General features: G+C 44.5%; 1 protein-coding gene across 2 annotated transcripts in view; it reads right to left on the bottom strand.

Annotated features, from left to right (window-relative positions):
• STAC (SH3 and cysteine rich domain) overlaps nucleotides 1-14,034 on the bottom strand; it is an 81,574-nt gene that overhangs the window by 18,185 nt on the left and 49,355 nt on the right. For both annotated transcript variants that reach the window (XM_081159813.1, XM_081159812.1), the window contains exons 3-6: nucleotides 12,497-12,597; nucleotides 10,966-11,047; nucleotides 9,625-9,740; nucleotides 5,809-5,887 (exon numbers count right to left, since the gene is read on the bottom strand). In XM_081159813.1, coding sequence (XP_081015939.1) covers nucleotides 5,809-5,887; nucleotides 9,625-9,740; nucleotides 10,966-11,047; nucleotides 12,497-12,597 — 378 coding nt within the window. The remainder of the gene's footprint in view (nucleotides 1-5,808; nucleotides 5,888-9,624; nucleotides 9,741-10,965; nucleotides 11,048-12,496; nucleotides 12,598-14,034) is intronic.

Here is a 14,034-nt window from a genome sequence, read left to right as displayed (position 1 = left end):
TCCAGGACAAGTATTCAAAGAATGTCTCTTATTCAGGCATATTTTCTTTTTTTTTAAAAATTAAATTTATCGGAGTAACATTGGTTAATAACATTATATGTTTTAGGTGTACAATTCTATAATATGTCATCTGTCTATTACATTGTGTGCTCACCACCCAAGATCTAGTCTCCTTCCACCACCACATATTTGACCCCCTTTCACTCCCCCCGCTTCCCCTCTAGTAACCACCATACTGTTGAGTTTGTTTGTTGGTTCATTGCTTTCTATTTTATATCCTGCCTAGGAGCGAAATCGTCTGGTTCTTACCCTTTCCCATATGACTTATTTCACTTAGCAATATTTTCTAATGTTATAGATGCAAAATGAATCTTTAGTTTTTGCTACATCCCCAAAGGACTTTCTTCTGTTCCTCCCTTTTCCACATTCTGTCCTTTTTGCTCTTCGGTCCTGTGAAGCCCATGTCCACCACCACTGTTTTCTAACGCGATGACTATTTTTATCTTTAACCCGATAATGCAGCCAGTGACATTATTGGCTTATCTCACATGGACCCAAATTTGCATTCCTGGAATAAGCCCAGCTTGGTAATTAGGCATTATCTTTTAAAAACACATTATTGGATTCAGCTTACTAAGATTTTGTTTCGGATTTCTGCGTCCATATTTTAGAAGGAGACCAGCCTATGATTTTCCTTTCCCACACTGTCTTTGTTTGGTTTTGAGGTCAGTGTTATATTAGCCTCATAAACTAAGCAAGACAATGCTGCTGTCCTTCCTCTGCGCCACGGTTTGAGCTTATGTAATATGGAAACTTTCTATTCCTTATACGTTTGGTAGCATTTACTTACAAAGTTGACTGGGCCTTGCAGTTTCACTGTGCAAATATTTAAAATACAAATTCCATGTCTATCATGATTAGAAACAAATTCAGGTTTTCTATTTCTATTACTTCTTGAATCAGACTTTGCTCAATGATATTTCTCTTGGTATCTGCCCATTTTAAAAAAAAGATTTTAAATTTATTTGCATGAAGTTGGTCATAAATTCTTTTATTTTCCTTTCCATTTCTGTTATATTCATTCTTTTCGTTATCACTTTTTATTTTATCTATTTTATTCTTAAAAAATTGTTAAATGTTATAAAATCAATTTTTTGAAGATCCACTCTTAGGATTTATGATCTATCTTTGTAATCTGTTCATTTCTCCTCTAATTTTTATTTGCTTTCTCACTGCTTTCTTTGGCTTTATTTTATTTCTTCTTTCTGACTTCTTAAATATGATGCTTAGATGATTACTTTTCAGCATTTCTTATTTTTTAATAGAATAGTTTTAAAGGTAAATAATCACAACTTTAGCTGCATTCCACAAATTTTGATATGTAGTGTTTTCCCTCTTACTTAGTCATATACTTCAATTTTCAATATATTTCAATTTTCATTATGAATTCTTTTTTAATGCATGAGCTTTTTAAAAGTGTGTTTTAGTTTCTCAAATTATAGGCTTTCCTACTTATCTTTCGACTATTGATTTTTCGGGAGTCAGACATATGTGTTCTATATAATATTAATTTATGAAGCTTTCTTGTGGCCTAGCAGGTGATCAATTTTTATAATTGTCCCAAGCGTTCTTAAAAAGAATGTGATTGTCCATTTGTTAGGTGGAGTGTCCTTTTTAAGTCAGTTAGAATGGTCAAATGTGTCCTTATTTCCTCGATGTCTATACTAAATCTTTATGTCTATTCACCTTGCCAGTGACTGAAAGCCTCACTATGAAGGGAAATGCCAATTTTCCTAATAGTTCTATCAATTCTTTGAGTTTCTGTAATTTAAAGGCCATGTATTAGGCGAATGGAAGTTTAGAATTTATATTTTCTAGTGACGTGCATATGACCATGCAATGATGCTGTTCTCTAGTGATGTTTTTTTTGGTCTTAAAGTCCATTTCCCCCACAGATTAATATAGCTGTATAATCTTTCTTTTGCTTAATATTTCCCTGTAATAACTTTAAAAATTAAAAAAATTTTTTTCAATTACAATTGGCATACAATATTATATTAGTTTCAGGTATGCAGCAGTGATCAGACAATTATATAACTTTTGAAATGCTAACCCTGATAAGTCTAGCACCCATCTGACAGGACACATAATTATTACAACATTATTGACTATATTCCCTCTGCTGTACTTTATATCCCTGTGACTGTTTTTATAACTACCAAGTTGTTAATCCCTTCACCTTGGCAACCATCAATTTGTTCTCTGTATCTGAGTTTGTTTCTGTTTTTGTTTGTCTGTTTGTTTTAAGATTCCACATATAAGTGAAATCAGATGGCATTTGTCTTTGTCTGACTTATTTCACTTACTATAATATTCTCAAGGTCCATCGATGTTGTTGCAAATGGCCTAGATACTAACTGCAGGTTGCAGAAACACACCGTAATACTTGCATCTGTAATTTGGGAATTGTCCACTGGAGGGGGACCAGAACCAGGGGCATTTGCCAAAAGAGCCATTAGAACATTTGCTTCCCTTTTTTTGGTGACAACTCAAAATTTGAGATATAGGACCAGTGTATACTGAAGGCAAGGGTACATTTTACAAATAGGAGCTTGCCATTTTTCTTTTTGGGCAAACTTTCTTTGCTTTAGTGCAACGTTAGGCACTACTGGGCTTTGTAATATCCTCGAGTGAATGCCATTAACCCAGTCCTTTGAAAGGAATATTTTTAGGAATCTGTCTTGCTTCTGTTCTTTTCCCTCTGCGTCTCTTCCAGGAAAGTCATGATCACATATAGTCAGACTGAAATGCAATTATTAAAGGCGGCCAGTGACATCATTATTGGGCATTTCGCACTGAAAACAGGCAGCCTAGATTTTTCTTCCCGCTTTGCTCATTACCTGGCTTCCAGGGGAGTCCCTGGCAGTTCAACCAAAGGCGCAGACCAACAACTCTCCCCACCTACATTTCTGATGTAGGTACCATCCTTGCCAGGATGGCGAGAGGGCCGGTGGGACCCGGGACCCCATAGGCAGGGTGTTTTCTCTGTGTTGTTTCTCAAACTGCATGGACAGGGGATTAAAATGAATCAAAGAAAATGTTCTGAAGCAAACTGCTGCATAATTAACCTCTCTCGCCTCCAGGGGCGGGTTATAAAGAAAGCTACTGCTGATCAAAGGAATGGCTAATAGTTCTCCGAAGCTTTTTAGGGGGTTATTGCTTGCTACGTGTGTTTTTTTTTAACAGATTTCTTCGAATAAGTTGGTTAAAATGCCCCTTAACATAAAAGAGATGGTGAATAATCAGCTTTGAGTCTTTGAGTGTATTACTCAGGGCCTTAGTTTCCTTATCTCACAGTTTGTGGGTGTGTGTGTGTGTGTATGTATGTGCATGTGTGTACTAGGGGGAGGGGGTTGGCTCCACGCCTTCCAGTCCTGCTTCTCGAAATTTAACGAGATTGAGGTCACAGATTCATGTATAAATTCTGATTCTGCCATTGTTCTAGAACAGCCCGAGATTCTGCACCTCTAACAGGCTCTCCCAGGCTGGACCATGGGCCACATTTGGAGTTGTGAGGCTCTAAGCTGCACCTGACACTTTATGACCTTATGATGACTTAGTTAATAGCAATTGCGCTTCATATTGATGATTCCTATATGGATGGTTCCTTCATGTTATCGAATCCTGTGAAGACTGCTTTTTGAGTAAAGAAATCCCCAGGGCATACAAAGGCCTTAACAAGTAAAGGAAAGGATGAACAGCATCAGTAGGGCTGGACCCGGATGGCTGAGGCAGAGAGGCAAGTGGAGGGCAAGATCTGGGCAAGATTTTGAAGAGCAGCAGATAAGATCTGCTAACAGGCTAGATAGGAGGTGTGAGAAGAAGAGGGAGCCAAGGCTGCTGCCAAAGGTTTGGCCTGATGCGCTAGTAGAATAGAGTCCCTATTTACCGAGCAGGGACAACCCGGGAGGGACAGGTGTGGGTGGGTGAAGGAATCGAGGGTCCGGTGTTAACTTAAAGATGCCTACTCCACACTCAGATGGCTGCAGGTGTCTGGAGGCGGCCAGGAAGCCTAGTGCTGGAAATGAGGTTCCAGAGTCATCAGTGGGTACACTGCATTTTCATTCATCATCTCATTTAAAGATCACAACAGCCTATGGATTCGGGGATATTATTATCCTTATGTTACAGTGAGTTGATAGCCACATGATCACCAGGTGAAGTCCAGCAGTCTGCCTCCAGAGCAAGGAGGGGCCAAGGACCAAGTCTGTCCAGCGTGGTGAGTCAGGAGGAGGCCATCACAGTGGTGATAAGCGTCAGGGTAGGGGTGCAAGCAGAAGTTAGGTTCTGGGATGGAGCAGCTGACCAGACCTGAAGCATTAAGGTGCAGGCACGTGTGGTTTATATACCAGTCTCTTGAGAATTTATTCCCCAGATGCTGAAAAACCCTGGGGTTACGGACCAAGCTCAGTTGCTGAACCTGCAACTGCGGACAGATTTGGGCTGGGCTGGTCCTGCTGTGTGCTGTGTTACTGCTGGTTGTGAGCGTCCCCTGGCCATCGGCACTCTTTAATTGGTCTCTCCAGTGGCACTGCTGAGTGCTCAGTGCATATTTGCATTGACCTGAAGTGCAGTTTTCCCCATGTGACACAAAAGAATCCTTACCCTGGCAGAGTGCTTTAGCAGATGTGTGCAGGCTTGGCAAGGGGGCCGTGCTGAATGCTGATGTTTACTTAGCAGGGAGAGTCACAGGGAAGCTCAGCACGTGCTGCCTCTGGGACTCACAGAGGCCCAGCCCTAATAGAGAAGGGACACGGGAATTCCTAGAACTGAGGAAGCGAAAGTGATACTCTGCAAGATAGCTGCTGACAAAGCAGCTAGGGGATACTGTTCCCAGTCTGGAAAAGGCAGGGCAAACAGTGAAGTGGGAAACCTACCCAAGGGGCACATATCCACGCTTCCCATGCAGGCGTGAGAGTCGGGAGGGTAACCTTGGGGATGCCCCCAGCCCAAGTAAATGACACCAGTCAGGATATGCAGCCTGAAGATTATGAGCAACCTGAGGACAGCATTTGTGACCTAGGTACCTTTGCTGGTGATAGGAAATGCTTCATATTTTTTTTTTCTTTAATAAACGAGTTGTTCACATTAGAGTGGCTTGGCAAGACGCATTCATAAGAGGCTGGTTATGTTTCCTTCACGTCTGCTTCAACAGGCAGTTAGTTCTTTCTTAATGTTAGCAAGCAATAATATGCAGTCAGCATTTAATAACTATTCTAGAAATTACTGTAGCAGGGTGTAAACTATTAGAAAATTAAAGAATATTAATAAAAATTGTTTGGCTAGATTGCACATATCTGAGACTTAAGTTTTCTCTGCTGGGAAGAAAACAAGTGTGAAGGCCCTACTCCCTCCCCTGGCATCCCCACCCCCACCTGGTTCAAGGTACTTCAGGTGTAGCAAGGAGTGGCTTCTCCGTGGCTTTGCTGATCTTATGTAGGTCAGTGGGGGAAATGACGCATTAACAAAAAGATGGAAGTGACTCCTAAACCCCATTAGAGTTAAGCCCAAAAGGCATGAGGACTCAGGAGACAGAACTTAGGGAATATTATAGTCAGATCACTGAAATCCACCAGTCATGACGCCCAGTTTCTGTCCAGAATGTTAAGCACTTGCCCAGAATGAATTCCAGAGCCAGCAGAGAGAGCGAGGGGACTGGACATCTGCTCCCTCCCGCCAACTCGGACTAACGGGTCACACCATGCGTCTGAGGGATGCGGTGGCCGGGTTTTCCATTCCCCCACTCACCGCTGTTGCTGCGTGTCCGTGGGTCATACCCGCCTCCTGGCCCGTCAGCTTCCTCAGGAACCTCCACAAGGTCTGAGGTCTTGCAGGAAAGAGGGAACAGCATGGAGTGAGCAATGGCCAACAGAACAGAGATTTCCACGAAAGTAGGACAACTGGGGTAGAATTTGCATGACGCTGTGCTAAGTGCCCAGTTGCTGCTGTCTTGTCTGTCTGGCTAACTTCAGAGAGGCCGTGTTTTCCCTCATGGGCATCGTTCCTTTTCTCAGGTGTTTGTGGCAGGCTCAGGGCTCAGCATGGGACAGATACTCAGTGACTGTTGGATGAGATGCCTAACAGGTCACTGTTAGGCTTCCTCCCAGGAAGAGACGACAGGGAGAAATCAGAATTCCTGACCATATCCTGTCAATTAAAAATTTCCGTAGAACTCTAGCTCTTCCTATAGGTGAGTTTTACATATAAATTCTAGAGACTGAGATGCACGATGTATGACTTAGGTATGCGTTAAATGCTGTTTCCATCACTGCAAAAATCAATTGTTTTCATATTTATTTTGCTTCCTTTTTTTAAAATAAGAGATTCCTAGTAGGGGGCATGCAGGAGGCAGCTGATTGATGACTCTCATCATTGATGTTTCTCTCTCTCTCTCCCTCCCTCTCCCTTCCTTTCTCTCTAAAAAAATCAATAAAAATACATTAAAAAAAAAAAAGAGAAGTCATTCTTCCATTTAGGTTACAGAATAACAATAAGAGCTATAATAATAGTGCTCTAAATAGTTATGGTTTTCAATCACTTGCCGTATAACTTCTTTATTTATACCACCTCATTTACTCCTCACAATAACCCTATGACAGATCTATTTTCAGATAGGTATCTGAAGCCCAGAGTGAATGAATAAGTCTACTTGAGGTCCTATAGCTGATAAGTGGTGGATCTGGGGTTTAAACCCCAGAGGTTGTCCCTTAAGCACTGTGCTTCATCCAGTGGTGTGATGCAGCAACTCCCATGGGCTGGGAAGAGCCTTCGGAGTCACCATGGGCAGCTTAAAATTGGTCACAGCAGGAGAATTTACACCAAGGAAATTGGCAAATTCTACACATTAGAGGCTGGTCCCTGCCAGCAGTTAAACATTTACTGGCACAACACTGATTTCAGATTGCCTCTTTCATAGGGCCAGATGCCCCCACTTCTATCTGCCTGGCTCTGTAAAAGAGGCATTTAAGGGGCCTCAAAGGAAGAGTCACATTTAAAAAATATTTTATTTATACCTTATCAGAGAAGAACAAGTTTCCCTTCCTACCTCTCCTAGTCAGCTCTAGAGCACTTTAGCACCACTCTCCAGAGATTAATTTTCATTACAAAAAATTTAACTTTAGGATTTTTTTCAGCCATTCTTACTTTCATGATACATCAGAAATAAGAAATGTTGCAGGGCCTCTAAGTCATCTGCATCCTGCTCCTTGGAAGCTCACTATTTCTGAACAAAAGTTGCTATTATTATGTTAATTTAATCTTATGAAACTGAAAATTATTCATAAACTAGCCAATCAACTCCCAGAGACTTTTTTTGTATTTGGTTTTGGTGGCAGGCCTTCCCCAAGCCTTCAAGCCTTTTATATCCTAGAGCATTTGAAAGACCATTAAAGGAGCCATAACGATTTAGAAACAACCAGGCAGCAAGACTTCCTGACAATGTAAAGCAAATGCCTCTGTAGCCCTGGGAGAAAATCAACCTGTGGGACCGAGTTTGCTACGTGGGAATATGTTAGCTTTAGGACATAACAGCACAAGAATGGCAAAACGCTGGTTTGCATTATGATTTGCCCCTGCAGAAAGGAAGCAAAATCATTTTAAAGTACCAATCAATTGTTTCTGTTTTCTTCCATCCAGTCAAGTTGGACTCCGGGGAAAGAGTGAAGTGACAGATACTTAAGCACAATTGGATTTGTCTCTGTCTCCCTGCAGGTCTCAGAGCAATGCTGTCGCAGAGCAAAATTCCAAGCAGTCTTGACTGATGGAACCAGTGCCAGGAAGCGTAAGTGGATTGTGATAAATGGACATCTTATTGACATTCAGAAAACTATGCTTTTTTGCCCTTACAACCAGTCCGTAGGGTCTGTCCAGACATTGCTAGAAACAAAGCTATTTTATACATGAAAGCAAACTGGACAAATTGCCTCTCTGATAGTCTTGCTGCTTCATAGCATGAGCCAAACATGTGGAGGCTGAAAAGGCCATTGCCTGCTGGGAGTGTTTCTGAGGCTGTCTCCGCCTCATCAGCTCCGCAGAGCTCCCACAGGAGCAGCGCCAGAAGCCGATGTGGACAGGTCAGCCATCTCTGGGAAGCCTCCTGTCTGCTCTTGCCTCCCTGGCTGGCTTTCTGTCTGCCTTCCACCTATGACGGCCTCAGGCGGGCCCGGGGGATGCAGAAGCTGGGAGTGGGGTGAGGATATTTTGGCTCACGCTAGAGATGCAGAAAGGTCCATTCAGGATGCAGGTCAAGGTGGACAGGGGTCTCCCTGCTCTGGCCAGCGCTGTCTGTGCTGTTCTTTCGGATTACTGGGTATATCTACAAAAAGTCTTGACTTGTAAGGAAGGGGTGGCTGCAGGTCGAGAGCCAGCTCTATGTGGCTTTGGGGGAAGTGAATTGTTGGCAGCAATGCTCCTCACTCTCTGGAAGGAGATGCAATGTGGTATGTGGCATTAGGGACATGACTAGCACCCTTTAATCTCTAGACCTCAGAACCAGTGAGTGAGCTTGGGTAAGTCCATGTGTGGGCCCTTTAGGCTTCTGGGGTACCCATGGGGCAGTGGTCAGAGGGCCTACAAACCTACCGACCCACCCACTTGACCTACATACCTACCACAGACTACAACCTGTTATCTTGCCTGGGACTCCAGCAGCCCTCTGTCTAACTCAGCCACAATCCCGCTGGTTTTAAACCACAAATTATGGTGATTTTGCTTCCCAGCCCAGGAACCCTGGGCTGGGGCAGTATGTGTGGGGGGGCTGGTGTGGGGCTGGGACCCCTCACTCCTCAGGTGGGTCCTCTGCATCCGAGATATCTCTCCTGATTTTTCACAGTTACATATGGGTGTGGAACCAGCCCTTTCCACGTCTCTAACTCTCCTACCAGTTTCGATGTGGCTTCTTCTTTATATCCTTAGTTATAGGATTTCTGTTCAGCTAGATTTCAGACAGTTCTGCCTGATAGCTGTTCTGTAGTTTGGTTGTAATTTTGATGTGGTTGCGAGACGTTTTGAGTACCCCTCCTACCTACCCTGCCAACTTGACGGGAACCCTCCATCTGTCCTCCACCTCTTTTGTGTCCCCTACGTTGCTAGTAATTATAAGCACTTAACCTACATTGGCTGACTGAGTAGTAAAGGAAAGAGCTAATTGATATCGATTTTATGTTCAGCAAGGAGGAAGAGTCAGAATCACTTTTGGTTCATCTCTCTTAGAAGTTAGTGGGAAGTAGGAAGGACAGGGCTTTCTGCAAGTTCAATGATAGCTTCTGGGGTACCCATGCGGCAGTGGTGAGAGGCCTACAAACCTACCTACCCACCCACTTGACCTACATACCTACCACAGACTACAACCTGTTATCTTGCAGACTGACCCACACCCAGTGAGGGCGCTGCCTCTATGAAGCCCCTGAGGACCCCTCCCAGGGGTCTGCCCGCCCTCCTCCCACAACCCACCCTAATCACTGCATGTTGGGAGGCCCTGGTGGGGAAGACTGTCGGAAAGCTTATCTGTGTCTTGCTTGGAAGTCCCCAGGCTACCCTGCCCAAGAGCCCCAAGAGGACAATTACAGAGGTTCTGCGAGGCGAATCAGAGCCACTGCCGGAGCTGCTCTTCTTTGTCCTCTGAGCCAGGGAGGTGCCGAAGCGGAGGGCCTCATAGACAGGGTCCACCTTATTGCCACAGGCTGCAATGGAAGAGAGAGCTCATCTGAGAGAAAGGCTTCCTCACCTCACTGACAGGAATGAGCCAACCACCTATCACATACACTGGGTTGCATCAGGCATCACCCATCGCATGCAGCTGAGCAGCAGGGTCTGAGTGGCAGGGTCCGAACGGCAGGGCCTGAGCAGCAGGGTCTGAGCAGCGGGCCCACTGCCTCCTGGGAAAATGGGGCTTCTTCTAGTGCGAGCCGAGGCTCTCCCAGGTATGAGGCCTTTGAAGCCCAAAGTTTGCAGTAGGAAGCAAGTGTTTTTGTAAGAATTGGACATTCCCAGGCTTCGTGAATTGTAATGCAAAACATTTAGATTATACATTTTTAGTTTAAACCTTGCCTCCCTTGCCAAGATGCAAACAGTCCTTGAAGTAGAGATTTTGAAAGAGAGGGAAAAATTGGAAGTACACTGAATGATACTATTAAAGAATAAATTCAAGCTAGAAATATCTATGAATGTAAGGCTTTTTTTAGTCCTCATTAAAGAATAACTGAGCCTGGCTGGGCATGGCTCAGTGACTGAGCATCGACCTAGGATCCAGGTGATCAGGGTTCCATTCCTGGTCAGGGCACATGTCCGGGTTGCGAGCTCCATCCCCAGTCGGGGGCGTGCAGGAGGCAGCCGATCAATGACTCTGTCATCATTGATGTTTATCTCTCTCCCTTCCTCTCTCTGAAATCAATAAAGATATATATTAAAAAAAAAAAGAAAAAAGAATAACTGATATTCACTGAGTTCCTTCTCAGCATTGGTCTATAATTTATATTTATTTTTTATAACAATTATGAAAAACAGCCATTACTGTTCTTATTTTATAGGGTTTGACAGGTTGGGTAGCTTGTTCAGACACACGTTGGTCAGCTGGGAAGCTGGGCTTTGAACCACTTCTGTGGGATGCCACACCCCACGCTCTTTCCACTCCACCGTGCTGCTGATGCACCGGTGGGGTAGCATATCAGCAGCCTTTGGGACTTGGGTGTTGTTTGAGCTTCAGCAGGGAGAGGTTGAATCTTCCTGCAGAATTTGATCCCCCTTATGTTTCCCTTCCAGCAAGACACACAGACAGTCATAACACCATCAGCCCCCAAATGAATGCACAAACACACCCCGAGGGTTTTGCAGCCCTGGGAGAACAGCAGCCATGAAGCGGACGTTGCTGCTCAAAACCCAGCTTGACCCATCAATGTCCCAACTCACCAATGGGCATAACTTCTTTAATGCATCCAAATTGTTCATGAATGAGCAAGGGGGAGCTGTAGTAACGCCGAAACCCCTTTGGCTGGGGAGAGAGGGGGAAAGAGAAGGGCTTAATGTCACTGATGAGATGCAGATAACCGCACAAGAACTCTAAAAATCAAACCGGTCGCTTTTTCTAGGGGCACCTCCTTGTCTCCCTTCAAGATGCTGGCTTGTCCTATAATTTGCCCCTGGAGGGAGGCAATAAGCAAACCACACTCCATCCAGAAAGCGAGCTCCAGCCCCGTCCTGCTTCTTCCCTCGCTGCTGCCCACTGCAGCCTCCCTTGTGTCTGGGCTCCCCCTCAAGTCCCAGGATACAGAAGGACCATTGTGCCTTGTTTGACCACAGCTTAGTATTGTGGCTTGTTAAAAATCATAGAAGGCCTGGGAATGGGAAAGCAAACCTCAGAGATAGGCTTAAAGGCCTTTGTTTGTCTGATGAGCTCTACCCAAAGCCATCTGCTTTCTGTCTAGATTCCATTCTGCTTTTCTGACCTCTCATCCATGGCTTTTGCCTTGGCTTGTAAGAATCACCCTTGGATGGGGAGGGGAACGGGTGAGGGTGGTCCTTGAGAAGAAGACTCTGCCAATCAGAGTAAGCTGATGAACTCGCTAAGAGCTTCAACTTACAAGATTCCAGTATTGAAAGAACACTTTGTGGCCCAGCCTCTACTAGAATCTAGAGTCCTCCAATGTTCCTGGCAGTGGTACCCTCCTTTGCATGGACATTGCCCGCGATGGAGGGTGGGTGGGGGAGCTCCCGTTCACGCTGGAGGCAGGTCTTTGGTGACTTATCTCCGATCGTTAAGACTTGGTACCTACTGATCCTAGATTCTTTTTCCTGAGCCTCGGAGGACAACAGAATCTCTCTTCTGTGTGACAGGGCCTCAGGTTTTTTGAAGACAGCTGTCATGCCCTCAGTATCTTCTAGGGTAGAAATTCTTGGTTCCTTCTACAGTTCTTGGGCCATCTTAGTTTTGAAATGTCCTCCGGGTTGCTTTTTAACCACGTGTGGCACCAGTACTGAAGCCCACAGGCCTGAGGCAGTATGATCAGTCCAGAATAGGCCGGGGTTACCCGCCTCCCTTGGATGGGCCACCATGGTTCTGTTAAAGTGCTGTAGAGTTTTATTACTCTCTTCACTTTTGGGAGGGTTGTTAATCTCTACCCCATTCATAACACCCACTAAGTTGTCAGCCCATTAAGTTACTAGAGTGGGATACGGTTCCCTGGGTGCTTAACTTTCACTTTTAAAACCTGGAGAGTCCTAGGATGTGGGACTTCCAGTGCTGAAGTTGGGGACAAATTGGTCACCATATGGAGCATTCATCCCTTAGGCTGACAAAGCTATTCCTCTGCTCTGTCACTTTCCCAACTGGGAAGCCAAGCTGGCAGGCCAGGGGTTCTGGGGCTGCCTTCCTGGTGTCCTGTTCTCACGGTGCTGCGGGGAAGGACTTTGAATGGAGTTATCTCTTAGGCCGGGCCCTTACCAGCTTGCCCATGCACCGCTGGGGTGCCAGGCCGTCCATGCACTTGTGGTGGATGCTCATCTTACAGGCTTTGCAGCGCAGTCCGTGCTTAGCGTTTGTTCCTGTCGGACATACGGTGAGTTTTGGTTAGGACACAACCTACCCTTTGCTGGTGACTAGTATGAAATCGCTGGAAATCATAACCCAGGGAATTCTTTTCTGTGACTTCTGCATGAACCTTTCAAAAGGGACAAAATATTATGGTGGATTCTTTTACCTCCCCCCTCCCCCCCACTTTTTACCCAAGGTGTCAGCTTTGGTTTTTCCCACTCCTTTCCTATTCATTACTCCAGAGAAATCTTAGCTGCCTCCACTTTCATTGTTCCCTCAATCCAAGCCAGCAGATCCCACTTTCTTTGCTCTTTATATAGGCCGCCTGTTCCTGCTCTTCTGTATGGGCTGCTGAGTAGTGCGAGTCCTGAAATCTTGCACATTTTAACTCAAATTCCTATCGCCGTCTCTGGGTTGTTGGGTAAATGCTCAGAAAAATGACCAGTAAAGGGAGAACAGATATCCCACAGTGTATCACAGCTGACGACAGATGCAAAATGAATTTATCTCAAGATATGTGCCACCCACTGTCTTCTCCATCACTGCCTTCTCATCCAAACCACCATCATCCCTTGTCTGGACCAATCCTCAATTGAACTGGCTTTATCGGTTTTTAGCCTTCCCCCAATCTGTGTAGAGTAACCAGAGTAATCTTTTAAAAATGTACTTGAATCACCTCCTTCTCTTAACAGTCTTTCAGTAGGTTCTCCCTGCCTTCCTGATGTTATGTAAAATGCTCCCCGAGGTGGCAAGGTTTTATATGATTTGATGGGAGCCCACTTCTAACTTTATCTCAGGCCAACACTTGTTTACTATGCTCCGACCACATGATCTTCTTCAGGTTCCTTGAAAGCACAAGCTCTTTAATGCCTCAGGGCCTTTGCACATGCTGCCTTACATGCCCAGAATGCTGGTTCTATCACCGTTCGCTTGTCTTGTGACTCCTCATCGTTTGAATCACTTGTAATTTCTCCTATGAAGTTTTCTTGGAAACATTCCCCTTCCACTGTCTAAATCATTTTCCCCCTGTCATTCTTTCTCCCAGGGCTCTGTCACAGTATTTTTAATCGCAATCATTTATTTGAGTGTTTTTGTCCGCCTTTTCCTCTGGACTAGAAATGCAATGAGGCTAAGTTTATTTGTCACTGTACAACCAGCTCTGAGTAAGATGGCTAATGCATTAAATAAGTTAATAAACTTATCATTTCACAGTCACACATGTATTGAAACAGTGGCGCCTGATTTAGGTAATAAATTGAAGTTGACTTATTGGTGGATTAGAAATGACAGTCAAGAGCTAAAAGAAGACTTAAAGATCATTTATATATATGACATTATTTTACAGATAAGCAGCCTGAGGGTCTAAGCAGAATGATTGTCCCAAATCAGAGAAGGTCCTGCCTAGTTTCACTCTTTCACTGATGGACCCAAATATGTTTTCCATTTAT

This window comes from Miniopterus schreibersii (genome assembly GCF_964146895.1).
Source record: "Miniopterus schreibersii genome assembly, chromosome: 15".
Taxonomy (NCBI): domain Eukaryota; kingdom Metazoa; phylum Chordata; class Mammalia; order Chiroptera; family Miniopteridae; genus Miniopterus; species Miniopterus schreibersii.
Note: the sequence above shows the minus strand (reverse complement) of the source record. Positions and strands in the feature narration are given on the sequence as shown.